This window comes from Passer domesticus, chromosome 7 (genome assembly GCF_036417665.1).
Source record: "Passer domesticus isolate bPasDom1 chromosome 7, bPasDom1.hap1, whole genome shotgun sequence".
NCBI lineage: Eukaryota > Metazoa > Chordata > Aves > Passeriformes > Passeridae > Passer > Passer domesticus.
Window position 1 is genome coordinate 4,399,124 of NC_087480.1, and position 20,432 is coordinate 4,419,555.

The following is a 20,432-nucleotide window of genomic DNA, read 5'->3' on the forward strand; positions in this document are numbered from 1 at the left end:
TGGATACCATAATTTTTTCATTATTCTCTCATGAGTTGGTGCTGTTGAGCAGAGCCCTTCTGCAAAAATGAGCAATGCCTTTGATCTTGTAACCTAAATAAACAGTTTGATTTTCAGGTTCTTTGCAAAACTGAATAACTAGACAAAATTAATTTTAGCTTTCCACTAATCAACAGGTTTAGTATTTTGATCCAATAAGTTTGAAAGAGAAGAGATACTTGGAATAAATGGAAATACTTATAAAATCTGAATTTTTAAGTAAGAGATTTGCAAGTATAGATTGGGAAAATGCTTTTTTAGCCAAAGCACACACATTATTGATTTTTCCTCACTTTATAATATATTGCATCCAGTTCCATCTCCATAAACAACTCTGTGGAGGTTGGAATTGAATGATCTGTAAGGTCCCTTCCAAACTGTTCTGTCACTCTGTGATGTTCCTGTTTATTCTCTAACCCGAGGGATCCTGAGGAGCTTGGTGAGCTGACACTTGATCCACATCAAACCCAGCTGCTGGAGGATGTTGTCTTTTAATTTATGGTAGCTTTGAGGAATTTTCAAGTCGTTTTCCCTGTTTTTATGTCAAGCCTTCTGCTGCAATAATGAATTTATTCGCTGTCACTTCTCACAGCCCCCTGATCACTTGTAGGAAGAGATCTGGGCTTTGGTTGTCATTGTCACTAGAAGTGGTTTAGTTTTGACCCAGGGGTGTTTATTCCAGTGCTTTGTCCTGTCCCCAGCCCTGCAGGGATTTAACAGACACCTGGATGTGGCACCTGGGGACATGGTCAGTGCTGGCCTTAGCAGTGCTGGGTGGGGGATGCTTGGGCTCAGCCTTAGAGGGCTTTTCCAGCCTAAAGCATTCCATGGTTCTGAGATCATTCCCAGAGCTCTGTGCTTTCCCACAGAATGAAGAAGTCAGGTTCATCGAGAGTCAGCTGGAGAGCCACAAACAGAAATATTTTGAGCTGCAGACGTTTACCCGGAGTTTGATACTTGCAATTAAAGCAGATGATAAGGAACAGCAGCAGGTAAATCCTGGAGCAGGTTTAATATCTGTGTTTAATATCAGAATTGATGTTTGTCCCTTTGTATTGTGTCCCTCCCTTGGGTTTATTCCAGAGGCTCAAATTATAATTAAAAAACAATTTCCTCACACTTTCCTTAAATCACCGCTGACATAAAACCCACGCCTAACAGTGCATATACCACATATTAGATATATTTTTCCCTTGTAGGCTCTGCTTTCAGACTTACCTCCTGAGCTTGAAGAGATGGATTTCAGCCACACCTCCCCCGAGCCCGACGATACCTCATTCAGCCTCTCGTCGCTGTCGGAGAAGAACGCCTCGGACAGCTTGTGATGCCTCGTTCTGCAGGACACAGCAGAAACCCCAGGGAGTGCAGAGAGAGAGAGAGAGAGGGGCTTCTGCTCTGCAGAGCTCTCAGCCTGTGCTGGAGCCTCCTCACAGCCTGGCACTGCCCGGGAATTGGCAGTGCTGGCTTTGGAAAATGAAAGAGCTGGGTGAGGGAAGGGTTCACTGGTAGCAGCTTGGCCTCGGGTAGGATTGACTCTGACTCTCCAGAACAGCTCTGGCTCTGTAGCAAAGTCTTTTTGAGCAGGGATGCAAGAGTGGGAAACACACACGGTGAGTTCTCCAGCTCCACGTGCTCCCCAGGCCTGTTTATTATATTTTTCCCCATTTTTACTCAGGTAGGTGGACTAAAAATTGGGGATCCAAATAGAATAACAGGCTTTCTCTGAGTTGTGCTTGAAAACCTGAAATTAAACTGAAGTGGTTTTTGTTTTTTGATTTGAGATTGTTAAATCTTCCATTTTTCTGACCAAAATAGCTGAAAAAACCTTGAAAGGCTAACTGAAAAAAACTGAATTATCATGAATAAATTATTAATGCAAAGAAGCAGTGATAAGTGTTGGAAGAAATGAGGTGGAAATGGGAACCCTGATAGCTGCAGGACACAACTTCCTAATACAGTAGCAATGGGATTGAGTGTTTACACTCTTTAATGATTGTAGTCACAGTTTTTATTTGTCAAAGCCTGAATGCTAAAATACTGCTTATTATTTTAATTCTTGGGTATTTTTCCACAAACTTTGCTCCATTTTACCAAGCCAGTCAGAATCAGAATTCCACAGCTGTCATTGCATCCTGAAAGGTTTTCCAGCGTTGGAAGGGAGCTCTGCAGATCTGGTTTGAAGCCCTGCCTGGTGCAGTTTTGGGCAAATGCCATTTCTAAGCTGTGATGTGGATTGCAGGCAGGGGCTGGACTGAATTTCTGCTTTCCCAGAGCTGTTGGCACTGAATCCCTTCAGCCCTGGGTGGGGAGGCTGTGCAGGGATGTCCAGGTGGGTGCAGTGGGCTGTGTTGGTGTCCAGGGGATGCCTGGCCAAGGCAGGTCTCAGTCCTGGAGCTCTTCTCCTCCAGGATGGTTCTGTGGGATGCTCCAGGTGCTGCCCATGGCATTGATGCTCCAATTCCACCCTGGATATCCCTCAGCAAGCATTTTTCACACAGGTACTTCAGTGTGGTAAAAACCCTGATCTTCCCATTTTATGCCAAATAATAATTGACTCTGGGGAATCCTTTTTCAAATTAAGTAATCCCCTTAATTTCAGTGGGAGGTCCAAGGTGTAGCTCAGAAAATCCAGAGTGTTGGGGAAATCACACCTTTTTTTCCTTTAATACTGGGATTAGACTCAGGTTTAGGGTTTTTTTCAGTCTCATCAGTTCCTCTCTAATCACTTGTACAGCTCTTTCTGTTTAGTATCAGTAGTGAGCTCTGTTCTTTCAGGTTTTTAGTCTCTCCTTGGGCAGGAGGAGCTTTTAGCAATACTGTTAAATACCAGCTGCAGAAAGGGCAGGAATGGTTTTAAAAGGTGTTCTAAAAAACCAAAAGTCTCACAGTGTTACTCCCTGTACAGTTCTGTAAGTTCCCAGCAGAGCCACCTTTCCACAGGGAAAGCTCAGAGTTCCAGGCTGCTGGGCCTGTGTGTGAGCTGAGGCTTTAAAACTCTGAGTGGAAAGGAGGTTTGTGAGCAGAGCTCACAGTGCTGTCCTTCACAGGGAGGGAGGACAGAGCTGAGCTGGAATTCTCTGAAAAACTCATTTATAAAGGGTTTTCTGTGCCAGGCTGACAATGGTTTCTATTGCTGTTCTCTTTAGACAGGAAATTTGTGCCACTGACAATGAAACCTCTTGTTTTCTGTGATAAATTAACATAAAATAGTGCTGGGAGTTGCCACTATTTGGACCCTGCTTTCCTGCTTCTTCCACTTGAATTCCCATGAGAGAGAGCAGGATACTCTTAACAGGAGTTCTCAATTTCATGGTCAATTAAATCATCTGCCTTCCTGCAGGAAAAACTTCCATTGATGATTCCTACTTTGCTGTCTTGCTGCTATTTCACATCCAAACAAACCGAAGGAATGAATTTTGAATGAACTGTTGGCTAGATACAAGCAGTGATGTCAGCCCCTGTTCTCCAGGGAGCTGGGATCCTCTTGGGTGTGCAGCTGAGATGAGCTGCAGTCAGAGCCCACCCCATCCCTGAGCATGTTCTGTGGGGAGACAAAACACAGCCTGGGACACCTGACAGCACTACAGGATAGCCAGGAAAAAAAAAAAGAGTATGAATTCTGTCCCTGAATAACAAAATCTGGGGAGGAAGATGCTCCACAGCTCCTTGGCTGGGTTTTTTCAGTGTCTCTGTGTATTTCCAGCAGAAATGGAATGGCTGCTGCCATTAGAGGTGGTTAAATGTTGGTGGAGAGCAGTGGGGGTGGCTCTGGGGTGGCTTTGGGGTCAGGGTGTTTCCCCTGTCTGTAGGGTGGTGACAAACACCTGCAGTAAGTGCAGTTCATCATTCCATACCCTTCCACAGGAGATGAGGCTCATGCTGTGCTTTTCAGGGTGCCAGAAATCAGCCCCCTTTCTGTCCCAGTGAGTGACTGATGTGAATTACCACTGCAGCAGAAGGGCCTGGTGCTGGTGGCTTTATCACTTTCTGTGCCCAGGTACCAATGTTTGACCATCCTGCAGAATCTTTGTCCATGAACAATGACTTCCCTGTCACTGTTCATTCCCAAAGCACCCATGGGACCATCAGTGATGCCTTTCAGAAGGTGGGAGGGTTGCCCAGAGCAGACACTACACAGAGGCAGCAGGGCTCTCCCTGGGGAGCTGGATTGGCTGCTGGAAGGTTTGCTCATGGTTAAACCCTGTTTCCTGGAGCTCTGCCTGCTTTCCTCTCCCTGCAGGTGGTGCTTCAGTCACATCCATAGGTCTGACAGGAGTAACAGCAGCAGGGAATACTCCAATAAAACAATAAATACTCCAGTAGGTGAATTTGGGGCAGGTTTAAAGGTACCTGAGCAGATGAACCATACAAGGTTTCTGGAGTGCCCAGCCCTGGAGGCAGCTCTGCACTTTAATCTCTCCAAGTATTTCTTTTCACTAAGGCAATAAAAAGTGTGAAATGAGGAGTTTGGGGCTTTGCAGCCCTGTGAGTGAGGAAAAGAATGTCCTGGTGGTGTCCTCACCTTGAACTGGGAGCAGCTTTGGAGAGTCTGCTGTGTGCTGCTGGGCTCAGACTGGGGAGGGGCTGGGACAAACCAGCAGCATCCTGGACATCGTGCTTGGGAATGGGAATCCCTGCTCCAGAGGGATCTGCCCTCCCCTGGGGGATCTCCTGCCACTGAGCACAGGCTCCTGCACCACTGACCTTCTGCTGGCTCTGCTCTCAGCCTGAGGGACAGGATGTGCACGAAGGGAATAGCACAGAATTCCTGCCACAGGAGCAATTCATAGCCTGTTCCAGCCCAAAGCCTGATGTCCAGGGGCTGAAGGGCTGGAGCCTGGCCAGACTCTGCCTTTTCTGCCCCAAATCCTCCCAGCCTGGCTGAGCAAAGCTGGGGTGGTCAGTGAGCAGCCTGCACCTGCTGCAGAGAAACCAGCTGGGCTGTGCTGCTTGGTTCCTTAATCAAGAATGGTTTATTCATTGACTAAAGGTGAAATCTGAGAAGTTTTGGGGTGAAAAAAAATAGTCAAGGCAGCACAAGAAAATGGGTGTTTTCCATGGAAGAGCAGGAGTTTAGAGTGTGAGTGTTTATTGCTCTGAGGAGCAGCAGCTGCTTTGTCAGAGGGCAGCAGGAACGGGGCAGAGCCTTGGGCTCCTGGGGGCTCTTTCCCCACAAAGGAGCAAATCCTCCTGGCTGAAGGAGGTGTTCCTGGAAGGAAAACAGTTCAGGTCAGTGCTTTGGCTCTGGAACAGTTTCCCATGTTACTGAAGGAAGTCACTAACTCTTTTCCAGCTCTGTTTTACATTTTACACAACGCTACCTCTCAAACGTGACACCCCTTAAACCCACACAGAAAATGTGAACTTAGGAATTTTTTTTTAACCTTTTATAGGCAATAAATTATTCCCAACATGCATCCTTCAGTTTGTGTTTGGTTTTTGCTGAGTGTGAGCCATTGCTTTGCTTTTATTTTAATGCTATTTTTCTGTATTTGCTCATCACAATCTGTGGAGAAGGAAATAATGGAATATTAGGGAGAAAAGCTTAGCATATGTTAATGAGAGAAAATATTTCTGTTAAAGCTGAAGGATGGTGGGGTGGCTGTGTTGATTTTGGTGCAGTTACTGTGAGAAATGGGTATTATCATTAATTCTGGTATTAATGACTGTTGGAACATTGCTCAGTGCCTCCCTCAGATGATTTAATCTGAGAGAGCAGTCAGTGATCTCAGCACTGTAAGGAGAAGGGTTTTACACTTCCTGAGACATCACAGCTCATAAATACCTCCACAGATTTTTGTTTCACTTTCCTTTTTTTACCATAACTTTATAGAGACCTTGTAGAAAGAATTTTGAAGTGTTAAATGAAAATGGGTCAGTAACAAACTGAGGTCAAATGTAGATTTAGACCACATTTGTTTTTAAGTTTCATCTGAAAAGACTTCCTTGAATTTCCCCCATCACTTTCTCTCCCTGGAGCTCAGGGAAGGGTGGCAGGATGCACGAGGGGGATGGAGGGAATGAGGCACAAGGAGGCAGAAATGAAGGGTGTGGGTTTTAGTCAAGAAAATTTCAATAAAATCAAAGGTTTCTATGCTGTGGAAAACAAGAGCTTCTGCTTTATCTGCACATTTTGTGAAATACAATTCAAAAAGTCATTGGCAAATCCACTGAGTTGTGCTGGGGGGAAATTGTCTTCTCCAGTAGGAATTTTATAATTTCTGGGGTTATTTCTGGAATTAGTGTGTGTGAACACATGGATGCAGATTTACAATGTGCACAGATACACTGAACTTGATCACAGCAGCTCTACAAAGGTATTTTAACTTGAAATGTTAAAGGAATTCTTCTCAAATATATTTTATTTGCTTTATTTTTGTGTCTTGCTGCGTATCAGTTGTATAGTTCTGAAAATTAGTCAAATACATCCATACAAATATGGTTTATTATTTATGTCCTTGCAACTGGTAACTTTTAGGCTTGGAAATTTATGAAAATGCCCATAATAATGATATTTCTAAGTGATCTTGGCAAATAAACCAACTGCTGTATTTATGAAGAGATAATCTTCTGCCGTGATAACTTCTGCTTTATTTTCACTGTAGGAATCAGTTTCATTTTAAAAAAATATTCTGAAAATTTAAATATTATTGTATAACTTGGATGTTTTCCTTCACCTACAAAACAGGATCATTGATGATTTCAAATCTTTCATCATTTCCTTTTGGGCAATTCCTTAAGCTTTGTAACCCGAGCATATTCCTAAGTTTCTGTGTGAAAATCACTATTTATATTTCATTTTTATGATTTGTATCAGTACGTGTAGCAAAGAAACTACTACAAACCTTCAACAGAAGTACCTCCACATGGTCCAGGACCCCTGACCTGGGCATTCCAGTGCCACGTGCCCAGAGAAACAGTCCAGGCGTTTGTACTGAGTTGGTTTTCTGTGTATATAGAGGGTATTTATAATCTTGTATTAACAGAGTCATCATTGGAAATGCTGATTTCCTGCTTTAGAAGCCTGCTCAGCTATTTTTATATAAAACGTTGGTCTTCGCCTTAATTTTTTTTTTTTTTTGGTGAAAAGTTGTGCCATAGATATTTTAACTTATCCACAGATCCTTTACAGAGTTTGCTTTTTCTCTTAATTAATTATTTTTTCCTGAAATGGTCCTAATTTGTTTTCTCCTCCAAATGCATCTCAAGGTTGGTTTGCTTTCTCAAATTTTTTTTGTTTGTTTTTTTGAATTTTTGGAAGATCCCTTCATCTGCATGCTTTGGTAGCTCAAGTTTTTCCTCTGTAGTTTATTGTTTATAGTTTAGAAGAACCTTTTATTGAAACCCCCTGAAGTAATGCTTGTACAAATGTATTTAGGGTGGCCCAGATGGTCAGAGAAAAGGGCTATTTAGCATTGGTAAATTTGTCTACTGACTCAAGGATATTTTTCTACGTCTGTCAAGTTTGGGACTATGGAGAAATGAAATAAAGGTGAACTAACTCCTTTTCCTATATGAACTTCTCTGTTTCTGTCTTTATTAATGGCCTTGTAAATGCTCACTTCTGTTCAGAACAGCAAGAATTCCATGTCAGGCTCAGCCCTAATTCTTCAGTTCCCACCATATAAATTAATTTATGGAGTGGCTTTTCAGGATTGGAATTTTACAGAGAACTTGGAGCCCTCTGCAGTGAAATGTCCCTTCCAAAATGGGATTTGTGTCCCACGGAGGCTCCAAACCCAGCACGGACCCAGCTCAGGGGGTTCAGCTGTGGGATTTTTTAAAGCTGTTTTTAAGCCAAACCTGAGCTCTTTGTGCTCTTTTCACCCCATCCCTTGGCATTCCCTGAGTTAAAAATCTCCGGAGCTAAATCCCATCACCTCTGACATCTCCCAATCCACGTGGATGGAAATTGGGGAAAGTTCTTGGAGCTGGGGCTCGCTGGCTTCGGAGCGATCGTGGGGCTGGAAGAGCAGCCCGGCTGTGCTGGGACAGCACTGGAGCAATTCCAGCCCGGGAGCGGTGGGAGAGAGCCCGAAGGGCCCGCACGGAAAAGGGTTTGGGATATGGGAGCGGGGTGCAGCCAGATCCCGCAGCTCCCGCATCCCGCAATTCCAGATCCCGCAATTCCAGATCTCGCAATTCCCGGATCCCGCAATTCCTGGACCCCGCTGCTCCCGGATGCCTCAATTCCCTGATCCCGCAGCTCCCGCGTCCCGCAATTCCAGATCCCGCAATTCCCGGACTCCGCAATTCCCGGATCCTACAATTCCAGATCCCTCAACTCCCTCATCCCGCAATTCCCGGATAACACAATTCCAGATCTCGCAATTCCCGGATCCCGCAATTCCTGGACCCCGCTGCTCCCGGATGCCTCAATTCCCTGATCCCGCAGCTCCCGCGTCCCGCAATTCCAGATCCCGCAATTCCCGGACTCCGCAATTCCCGGATCCCACAATTCCGGATCCCGCAATTCCCGTGTCCCGCAATTACGGATCCTTCAATTCCCGGATCCCGTAATTCCCGCATCCCGCAATTCCCGTAATTCCCGCAGCTCCCGCATCCCGCAATTCCCTGATCCCGCAATTCCCGCGTCTCGCAATTCCGCGTCCCGCAATTCCCGGATCCCACAGCTCCCGGATCCCGCAATTCCCGGATCCTACAGCTCCCGGATCCCGCAATTCCCGCATCCCGCAATTCCCGGATCCCGCAATTCCCAGTTCCCTCAATTCCCGCATCCCGCAATTCCCTGACCCCGCAGCTCCCGGATCCCACAGCTCCCGGATCCCTCAATTCCCGCATCCCGCAATTCCCTGACCCCGCAGCTCCCGGATCCCGCAGCCCCGGCCGCCCCTGGTGGCACGGGCTGGCCGGTGGCCGCGGCCGCGTCCCGCGGCTCCCCGGGCTCACGCTGCCCGGCTCCTCTCCTGCCTGCAGATTCCCACAATCCTGATTCATTAAACTCCGAGCTCAGCCCAGTCCAGCTTTGGAATTCCGGCTGCACAGAGGGAGGCTAAAACAGGGAGGGCGTGGATGGAGAGGAGTTAAATCTGTGTGACCCTAAAGTTAACAAACTTTATTGTTATTAAGAAACCTTCCTGGGACCCTGAACTCGGGTGTTTTGGGAAAAAAACTGTTCGGGTTTTTGGGAAAAAAGCGAGTCGGGTGGTGCTGCAGCTCCATTGCCACCTGGTGGCAAAAACCCCAGGAGCTGGAGAAAAATGCCTCGAACTGTCCCCATACTTCATACTTCAGAATGAACAACTATTTTTGTCTCAGTGGAGAATCAAATATTAAAATAAATCTGGCATTTAGTGAAGAGGAGACTGAGATCAGACTGAAGGTGCAGCCATAAACCAGGAGCACATTCCAGTTTAATTTTCCTGCATGGATTTAGATTTGGGGACACCAAAGCTGCTGGGGATGTGTGACCAGCAGGGACAGCTGCCACTCCAGCTCCATGTTCCTGCTGCAAGGAGTGAGGGAAAGGGCCACGGGAGAAGAAAGAAACTGGGGGTAAAAAAGGTGTTTTCTGGTTATTTACTTGCAGTTCTTATGTTAGTGGGAAAGGAAGAGGGGAGGGAAAGGCAAGAAATGTGAAATTTTTCAATTTTACCTGCTATTTGATCTTGCTTTTTTGTTATTTCTGCCTGGAAATCTGGAATAATCTTGGACTGTGTAGAATTTTTTCACTAGAAAAATCTCATTCAATTTTTTTTGAAGGCAAAATTCTGCCCAGCCTCAATCTTCCCTGGCAGTCTCCTCTTTTCTGTCAAATGTGAAATTTTCAATTAAAAGCCCTTTACCTCTTTCTTCCCGAGGATTTGGGCTCAGTCAGAATTTGGGGGAATTTGAAGTGAATTTGAAGGAGTCACCCAGCAGGTCCCACCCCCTCGAGGATGGACAGAGCAGGAGAGCAGCACCACACCAGGAGAGCCCTTTTTGGGAAGGCCAAACCTTGGAGTGGCACCTGGGAACAGACACCCCATCAGGCCAAGCACCATGGGTTAATTAACCTGAATTTAATGTTCTGTTAATCATTTGACAGTTGCAAACCCGTTGCAACCAAACCCCCCCAGGCCTTCATTCCCATAATAGCAATAAATGGCTCACTGTGATCCGAACTATAAACAGATTTCATGAATTCTGCCAGAAATTGAATATTGAATTATTTCTCTATGCCCACATGTCTTTCCTGGTTTGCTTAATTCTGCCAAATATTTAGCTCAGCCTTCTCTTCTCTCAGCAACCCACACTCTGCCGGCTACATCTTCCCATTTTTGGACCATTATTTAAAATTTCAGGCTTTTTACAGAGCCTGGCCAAGGAATCAGAAGTGATCAGGGAGGAATGAAGCAGCTGAAGGAGTTGGGCTCTGGTTGTGGCTCCTCACGAGACACCTGCACGGCCAAGCAGCAGGGTTTGCCCCCAGCCCAGGAACGCTGGCTCAGGCTCCCTGGTTTAGCCTTTTTTGGGAAAAATCCCACTGGAAAGTGTCTTTTTGCCTAATCTGGGCCATGGGAACAGGATGGATAAATTAACCACACTTCAGAATATATGATTTTCTGATTTTCTGTTCTTTGAAATAGTAATTAATCTAATTTTTTTCATACAAAACCCTGGAGTGTGTGGCTGAAAATGCCATTTCTTGCTGCCATGGGAGGCTTTGAGCTGGCTTGATGCTGCTCTGATCTGTGTCCTCAGCAAGAAGCAGGACTGGCAATTTTCTGAGTGCTGCTGATGGCCTGAAGACCGGTAGAAAATATTGACAAAATAACGTCAGCAATTAGTAAAACCCCCTTAATTTGTGCAAACATTCCCAAATAAAGACTCCTATCACCTTTGCAGGTTATTTTCAATGGGTTTTCCCCTCTTTAGTTCAGGAGCTGAGCTGAGTGCCCTGGTGTGCCTGTCCTGGGGGCTGGGAGCAGCTGGGGCCATTCCCTGCCGTGCTCCCAGCCTGGGGACAGGGCTGGGGACAGGGCTGGGGACAGGCACGGGTGGCAGTGCCAGCTGCTCGCCGCTCCCACGCCCGAGCCATGTGTTGATTCACTCTGAAACTGATTTGGGCGACTCGAGGCAGTCGGTTTCCAAGATACCACATCCCTCAGATATTCCAAGGCCTCTCGCTGGCAGTGCATTATATTTAAATGTCGGTGGATGAGCCGGGTGTGTATTTATAGCCACGCTCAGATGGGCTCTGGGAGTGGCTGGCAGGGAAGGGGTGTGCCTGGAATTCTGAGGGGGCTGGGGCAGTGGGGCCCCCCCGAGTCACCCCAAAATCAGTTTCTCACCGTGGGTCAATGCATCTGAGGTTCTGCTGGCTCCACCTCGCTGGGTTCAGGGCAGCTCCAGTGAACAGCCATGAGCAGTAATTAGAGACTGATTTCAGATTTTCCCTCACTGGTGATTCCAGATTTCCCACCCAGGGCTGTGACTGGTCCAGCCAGGTGAGGGACATTTTGTTTGCTGTTCCTGTCCTTCCTCACCACTGCCGTGGCTCACACAGGGATCACTCCCTTCCAGCAGTGAATGCTGGTTTCCTGGATTAAGGAAATTTCCAAAGAAGAGAGGAAACTCCTGTGATCTCACTCTGGATGTCCATAAAAAAATAAAAGTGGAAATATTGGTTAATTGGTTGAGCATTATGAGACCTGGAGCTGCACACACATCTTGTGAGCTCAGGGTTTCAGTGCATGGAAAGAAAACTTGTGTACGTGCAAGAGGGGACAGCTCTGCACAGACAGGAGAGGCAGAGGTGCCCTGGAGCTGGGTGGGGACAGGGACACACAGGGCACCCCATCCTGGGCTGCAGCTCTGAGCAGCAATGATGGAAGTGCCTGGAGAGGCAGAGCTCCCAAACTCCTGCTTTGGGCTTCTCCAGCAAGAGGAGCACTCACCCCAGCCCGAGGCCTGGCAGGAGCCCAGCTTGGGCAGTGCAGGGCTTTCCTTGTTTTAGCCCAAAACGAGCTGGGAAATACACTAAGAATGGAGATGAAACAAAGGCTTGGATTTGTGGCCTCCCACCTTTGCCACCATCATGGTTTGGACTTAGAGGGGGATCCAAGATCCAGGATCAGCCAAAGGCTGGACTCGATGACCTCAGAGCTCTTTTCCAGCCTAGAGGATTCCATGAAATCTTCATTTCATCCATCCCTTGGGTGTGTGTAGCCTCAGGAGACCACAGCGGGAAGGGAACAGGACCAATCCAGCTTGGAACTGCAGGAAACAAAGGTTAAACTGAGACACAAAGTGCACCATGGAGAAATGGAATGGCAGAACAAGGAGAAGAGCTGGGAATGCTCAGAGTGCCCGCCATGGACACCTAGGTCCTGGGGGAGAGAGGAGGAGCAGCTGGGAGTGGAAGCAGAGCACAGCAAGGCTGGGGCGGCCCTGGCTGACCCTTGAGAAGGCTGGGAGCAGTCACCTGAAGTGTCACCTGAAGTGTCCCTGGTGTCACCAGGGCTTGGTGGAGCGGCTCTGCGCGAGCGCTGACGGCGCTGCCCGTGGGACTAGCTGTGGGCTGGCATGACGGGGGATTTTTAGCTCAATAAGGAAAAAAATAAACCCCAACCTAATTTTTTTTTGTTGTTGTTGTTGTTTGCTTCAAGCCTCACTATGAGCTGCATATTGTGTGGACTTTTCACTGGAATGTTTTAGGAGTGGAATGCGTGCAAGGAAAGGAAAATCCGTGCACAAAATAATGATTTGTATTGAAAGCAGTGTAGTAATGAGCAAAAACTAAAATACAGTCCATTAGAAAATCCCCTGCTTAGAGGTTTTAAAAGCTGTTTTTACCCTTATCTACTAATAATGTTGAGTTACTCTTTTTTTTAATATCCTAAAGGTTTTACAATGATGAGTATTTTTGCTGGAAGCATTTCTTAGTCCAATGTATGAGAGCTTGAACAGATCCCACTCATGCTCTGGATAAACTGAGTCATTCCAGCTTTCTCATGCCAAGATCTGACCTTTGATAACTTTAATTTATGCTTTTTGGGTGCCTCCTTTGGGTGACTTTGGATGACAAGGTGTATTGTCATTTACAATATAACCACTGAGGCTTACAAGTGTGTTTAGGGCTGATCAGCCTGCTGGTCAGTGAGGGGTTAAGGACACCTGTAAAAGTTCAGACCATGATTTCCAGCTCAAAAACATCTTGAGGGAGGAGTCAACAGGACACAGAATGGGTTGGGATGGGAGGGAAACCCATCCAGTGCCATCCAGGGACAATTTCCACCGTCCCAGGCTGCTCCAAGCCCCATCCAGCCTGGCCTTGGGCACTGCCAGGGATCCAGGGGCAGCCAGGCCCTCACTCCTCCCAGAAGGAAGAAATTTTTTTCTAATATCCCATCTAACCCTGCCTCCTGGAAGTTTGAAGCCATTCCCTCTTCTCCTGGCATTCCAGGCCCCTGCAGCCTCTCTCCATCTTCCCTGTGGGCTCCCCCAGGCACGGGAAGGCCACGATGGGATCTCTCCTCCAGCTTTTCCTTGCAGCATTGCTGCTCCATCCCTCTGAGCATCCTGGAATATCTCAGCCCTGGAATATCTCAGCACTGGAATATCTCAGCCCTGGAATATCCCAGCCCTGGAATATCCCAGCCCTGGAATATCCCAGCCCTGCCTTGCTGCAGTGCCATGGCAGTTCTTCTGGCAGGTGCTTTCCCAGCCTCTGTGAATTCCTCCCGTTCCATGCCCGCTCCAGGGATGGGAGCAGCAGCCAAGGGGAGCTCTCCCTGTTTTCCAGCTGTGTGGAGCAGAATGAAGCAGAGGTGTCACTGTGACAAGCCAGCAGCCCTGAAAAAGCACTCCCAGAGTCTCCAAGGGAATTTGGAGGAAGCCAGAACCGCGGGGCTGGAGTTAAACAAACAGGCAGACAAACAGGGAATGACAAATTTGGGCTCCCCTGAGCTTTCCACAGCTCTCAGCAGATCCATCAGAGTGACACGAGGGGAGTCAGAGGGAAATGCTGAGCAACCAGTCTGGCATTTTATGGAGGAAAAATCCTTTGTGGAGAAAATATTTATGGCAAAACGTTCTGTACAGAAAATTGATACCATGTGTTTATCCCATTAAAATCTTATCAAATGGGTCTGGGGGTCTCCTGCTGGTTCTGTGCTCAGGTAATCATCTCCCTCACTCAAAAAATGGCATTAATTGAGTCCATTGGGTGCAAAAAACCACCATTAATTTAATCCACTGGGTCAACTGAGTAAAAAAAAAATGCCATTAATTGATATTCAATGGGTTAATAGTTTTATTTCTAGCATTAATACAGATGGAATAATCTCTGAGTGAAAATATCTTTTACCTGGAGTGCTAAAGAACCAATATTAATAGCTAGGTGCAACATGAAATACTTTATAATTGTCTTATTAAAATGCATTAAGCAATGAGGACTTTGTCATAACGGAAGAAATATGTTACTTCTGTTGCTGCCAGCTTAATGATTGTGCTTAATCACCCATTGTTTGGTGATTGAAAATTTGGAAAGGTGTTTTAATTTAAATTTTGAAGCAATCCCAGAGTTCATGTGCTTCTGAAAGGCATTTTTGAAGGCAGTTGTGGCACTCACAAAGGCACAAGCTCGCAGTAAATCCAAGCTGGTGCTCTCCCAGCCACACGCTGCCTCAAGCCCTCGCTGCTGAGCTCAGGGACAATTTTAGATATCATTTAACAAGGCTGACTTCTTTTTTTGAGTTAATTTGATCTTCAACCCTTGATCATCTGCCTCTGTTTATGTGCAGTTATCCATCCTTGAAGATTTTCAAAGTAATATTTCGCTGTGAATATTGGAAGTATTTTAATTCTGACTATCTCTTTCAATGGTTCCTGTAATTACAAGGTACGTCATTCATTTGAGATTTAAATCTGCTTCCTTCCCACACAAACCCAGCATTATTTCTTTTTTCCTCGAGATTACTGCTAGCAGATTTTAAAAGTGAGGCTTATTAATTTTTTTTTGTATTAAAAAAGCAGATCATCCTCTTTTGAAGAGTCCTGCCCTGGTGCTTTTTGCTGGCCTTCCAGGGGTGGTACCACACTGTGCTTGTTGCAGGAAGAAAAGTCAAAGGTTGCTCCTCCTCCTTTTACGAGGTAAATATTGATGCTCAGAATTACATTATTTGAACTTGCTTCAAAACACAAACTGGTGAAACATAGTTGGGCTGGAGCTGAGGTTTTGTAGCTTCATTAGGGAGGCTGAGGTGCCCCACCAGAATTATCCTTGCTGTTTGCAGGTGATTTCTGCTCACTCTGTGCCTCTGCTGCTGGGCTGTGGGTAAGAGCCATTCTTTACAAGTCTGACCTCATCCTGTGAGATGTTTCCTCCTGAGTGCTCCTGCTTCTCACTGAAGCCAATTCACAACATCTCCTAAAAACCCTCCCATTAAGGGTGAGAGGATCTGCCTCTCCCATGGCGTGGACTGGATTTTTTTCCTCATCACTGGAACTCTGCTTGTCTCTCAGTTTTTACCCCTTTCAGCTGTTCTGCCACTGCTCCATCAATGCCTGTGACAGCTCCTCAGTGACAGGAGAAGCAACTCTTTCAGTGTCAAACTCAGCTTGTTGAAGACTCCTCATAACTGCTTGTCCCTGTGGATTTACAGCAAAGGAGGAAATATGACAAAGAGGTGGCAGGGGTGGTGAGCCCTGTCCCTCCTCACCCAGCACTCGCTGCCCCGTGGCTGCTGCTGGTTATTAAGAACAAGGTAATGACCTGCAAAGTGTTTTGTGGCATCTCCCTGTAGGAAAGGCACTGATTAAAGATCCATTGCCTGGAAATTGCTGCTTCAGATTTGTCCTGGATGTGACTGGGACAGTGTTGACTCTGCTGGTGGTGCTGTGCTATTGGATAGTGTTGGAGGATGGGCAGTGAGCTCCTGCAGGGCAGCACAGGATCCCAAAATCCCTGAGGCTGGGAAAGACCTCTGGGATCATGGAATCCAGCCTGGGACCAACCCCACCTTGTCACCTTGAGCATTGAGTGCCACCTCCAGGCATTCCTTGGGCACCCCCAGGGATGGGGACTCCAAACCTCCCTGGGCAGCTCCTGCCAAGGCCTGAGCACCCTTTCCATGGAGAAATTCCTGCTGTTCTCCAACCTGACCCTTCCTTGACACAGCTTGAGTCCATTCCCTCTCCTCCTGTCCCTGTTCCCTGGAGCAGAGCCTCCCCCAGCTGTCCCCTCCTGTCAGGAGCTGTGCAGAGCCACAAGGTCCCCCCTGAGCCTCCTTTTCTCCAGGCTGAGCCCCTTCCCAGCTCCCTCAGCTGCTCCTGAAGCTCCAGCTCCTTCTCCAGCTCTGTTCCCCTCCCTGGACATGCTCCAGCCCCTGAGTGTCTTTCTGGCAGTGAAATCAGGAGCAGGCTGGAGTTCTGGCACGTTGACATTCTGTATTTAACACACCTGGAAAGCCCAGCTGAGGGAAACACAAGTTAGAGGCAACTTGCATCGTTCCTGAGTCTTTTCAACAACCCCATTGTGGCTCGAGAGGCTTCTCAGCCTAGTAAAGAGTTTCAAGTTAGTTCTAGTCACTTACCTGCTCATCTACATATAATACTGTTATTTGTCTAATTGTTTCTATTCTTGTGTGTTTGCTATGTAAAAATGCAGTAAAGCCATTATGCAGGAAAGGAAAAGTGGTTGAGATGATTATTCTGTTATCAGTCATGACTAAGATGAAGAGAGATATACTAGCAAGACATTGTTCCTAAAATAGATATCTTGCAAACAAGAAATGTCAGTCAAATGAGGTTTAAATTAAATTCCTGATAGCAATTACTTACAGAATTATCATGCTCCCATTGAAATTATTATGAATATTGTCACCAGAGTTAATGGGAAAAGAAGTTGGGCTTAAGAGACTGATTCTGAAACATATTCCAGAATGTGCTCAGCTCATGTCCTGCTGAACCCAAAGTCACAGGGCTGCAAAGAGCATCCCTGGCTGAAGAGTGGCTCCAGACTCAGGGCAGTGGGAAGAGGTGAAACTGAGAGCTGGGCACTTGCAGGAAGTATTGAATGGCCACAAACGAGTGACCTCACTGGGAGCAGAACTGATGAAGTGCAGAAATGTGATGTGCGTTCCAAATAAAGAACTGATGAGTCAAGTTGTGCCCCAATTGGAGCAGGAGCAAAGTCAAGGCGGCTGGAAAATAACCTTGATTGTGGTGGAGGAGAAAGAGCAGTGGAGCTGTGGGGACCCGCAGGGCAGCAGGGGCTGGCAGGGTGTGGGGCTCTGCCCCTCCAGCACTGGGGACCCTTTCAGCACTCACTGCTGCTGCAGCAATTATCTGAAGAGCCAAACTGATACCCCTCAAGTGGCATCCACGACCTCCTCCCTGCTCCAGCAGTGCAGCTATTACTCATCCAGTCAAGTCCTTTTGTTACACAATAAGGAGAAAACAACTTCTAAATATATAATTTTAAATCGGTGTCTTTATACTGCAAGACACAAACAGCTACTGCTGAATTATTTCTGACAGATACTAAGTTCCTATTTCATCTTTCAGGTTGAGGCATTTTTCTAAGCATGGCTCAGTAGGAAGTTAATTATAATCTTCCAAAACGGGAAGAATTTTCACCTGGGATGATTAGGATAGTGGTTTGAGGCATGGTATGTGGGCTCCTAGCTAAAGTTAGGCACTGGCAACATCTTTGGCTCTCTCTCACTGCAGAAGTAACACCTTCTGCTGTCACAAGAACTACCCTGAAGATGGAGATCACGATGATTTTGGATGCAATCAATCCCTTAAGTATTCCTCATTGTTGATACATTTGCATCTTGGAACATCATGGTGGTTTATTCTGTGCTCTGAGGTGAAATTCGCTCTGAATTTCAGTTGGATTTTTCAAGTTTGGTTTCAGCTCCAAGGATAAATCAGGTTTGAAGAACTACAACGAAGCAAGTTCTGGAAAAAGGACAAAAGTATGTGAGATTCAGGTTTTTTTAAAAAAAGGATCAATTGCTTGTGGTAGATTTGCCATCTGTTGGTGTGTGCACACTGCTGCAGTGACTTATTTCAGTATTTAATTACGTTTTCTGACTGCACTTGGCTCAGCTAACCTTGGGAGTTTCTATCAGAAATACACTTGGTCATGTTTTCGTCAGTGGCTTTTGGAAAGAGATGAATTACCAAAGAAATCCTTGTTGATGAGTCCTTAGGAGGAGCTTGGACAAAGCTGGGCCTTGGGGCTCTCACTGAGTCATTACGTGGAGGCTGCAGGTTCCTGTGGTCTCTGCTGGGCTTTCCTAAGCTCAGACTCCAAAAGTGCCCACAAAGCCTGAGGTCCATCCCTGGAGGTGGGATGTGCTCCTGTGTGAAATCCCAGATGTGCACAGGGGTTAATCCCTCTCCCTTGCAATAGAAAGCCAGGGAACAGCAGATCCAACTAAGCAGCAGGCTCAGAGTGAGGGACTTTGGTGAGAGGTGGAATTTGTGAGGTGTTACAATCACTTAATTGTAGATATTCCAGAAAATTTTGGCAAGAGGATGGAAGAAATATCCCATAAGATTGTTCTGTGCAGGATCTCGCCCTTGGTTTATGAAACCCGAATTGCTTGAGCCTGAACACAAATCTGGAGCTGTATTTTTAGCTCTTGCTTACCCTGTTTGTAGGTTCTGTCTGGCATCTACTTTCCTAGCCAATGTGGAGACAGGATACTGCATCTTTAATTTCTATTTTTCTTTGAGGATAGAGAAGAACTGAGATGTGTCAGTTGACTGGTTTGAAGCATTCACTCAGTTTTGGGGGTAAAATATAAACTATAGGACATTTCATTTCAAAATGCATTTCAAAATGAAGGAAAAAGAAAAGGTTTTAAATGAAACAAATATATATAAGCATAAATAAGTCAAGTAGGATCTTCATTCACCATGCCTATGTGCAGTTTCCATCTCCTACTGCCAAAGCACTGTGATCAGCAGAGATAAATTCATTGTATTTTCCATATGGCTGGGATATTTCTTGAGCTCATTTTGGACAAATGTGGCAAAATTTGCTGCTAAGTCTGTCCTGTGGTTCCAAAATATCCCCCAAAATATGTTTGCTTTGACGGTGAGAATGAAATAGTAGATCTTTCTTAAGGTGTTGATCTGGGAGCATCATCTCCCAATTGGCTTCCTTTTTTTATCCCTAAGTGAGCATTTAAAACCTTGCTACAGAAGCACAAAGATGGGATGGGGAAATATAATGAAGCTGAGGCAGGGACTCACCAGGGGCCTCTTCCCTCGCACTTTTACTCTGACACAACCACAACAGAGAGGTTCTGGCTGTTCCCTCGTGTGAGTGCCTCCTCAAGCACACAGTAAACTGTTTAACAAGTCACACTGTTTGTGTTTGATACCACATCTCTGTGCATACACATAAACCAGCTTGGCTTAGGTGCATATTTGAAAAATCAGAATATACAGGGTGGGATATGGACTCTCAGATTTCTGTTTCATAGTCACACTAACATAGCATTGACTGAAGATTTTGTCATGATGCTGTTCCATGACTTAATCATGGAATCTTAATCAGATGTTTGGTATTGGGATATCAGTGTCTAAAAAGATGAAAATGTTGCTGTATTTACCTCCTTAGACCTGAACAATTTCCTCTGTGTGTAGAGGATTTCCACATTTTAGAGGCCCCAGCTGTCCCACGGAGCTCCCCAGGCCCTGTGTGAAGCAGTCTCCCCTCTGGAGCAGTCCTGGCAGGGACCCAAGGCCACAAGGACACGTTTTGGTTGCATCAGGACAGTTGTTTTTCCTGCTGGTAGGAGAGCACGGACAGGACGTGCTTTGTGCCCAGGAGCATTCATCCCCACAACAGGGAAGGGCTGTGCTGCCCTGGCTCTGCAAATGTGCTGAGCTCGTGTTGTACAACAGATTAAAGGTGAAAGGATGATGAACTGGAATAAACTCGCCCTGAGGAATTAACTGTATCCCCCCGCAACCAGCCTCAGAGTTCAGCTTGCCTTGAGCTGAACCCCCAAAGCCAAATTTGTACCTTCTCCCTTCCAGGGGCATCACCAGAGCTGTAAAAGCAGAATGGAACAAGCAAGGGCAGCTCCTCAAACTTTGCTTTTTGCAGTTTCCTTCCTGAGCTCTTCCAGGGGAAAGCTCTGCTGTCCTTGCTGTGGTTTGGGTTCAGTGTCACTCAGCTGGGAAAGGAGGGGAACAAAAGGCACTGGCCCGATGAAAATATTTTTATTTTTCCTTTCCTGGAAAACTTGCTGGGTGAATGAGCACAAAATTTACAGGATTCTTCTGAAATAATCCTGTTTAGGGTAGCTACAGATTGCCAGAAAACTGGAGAGGGAACACCAGTCTGTCATTGGCCTTTCTTAGAAGTGTCCTGCTGGGAATGACATGCAGGAAATGTGCAGGGATTTAAAAAATTCGTAAAT

General features: G+C 46.2%; 1 protein-coding gene across 3 annotated transcripts in view; it reads left to right on the plus strand.

The window, feature by feature from the left end:
- HDX (highly divergent homeobox) overlaps positions 1-7,554 on the plus strand; it is a 41,137-nt gene extending 33,583 nt beyond the window's left edge. For all 3 annotated transcript variants that reach the window (XM_064426509.1, XM_064426508.1, XM_064426507.1), the window contains 2 exons: positions 909-1,031; positions 1,239-7,554. In XM_064426509.1, the coding sequence (XP_064282579.1) occupies positions 909-1,031; positions 1,239-1,364 (249 nt within the window). In that variant the 3' untranslated portion in view covers positions 1,365-7,554. The remainder of the gene's footprint in view (positions 1-908; positions 1,032-1,238) is intronic.
- The last annotated feature ends 12,878 nt before the right edge of the window (positions 7,555-20,432 follow it).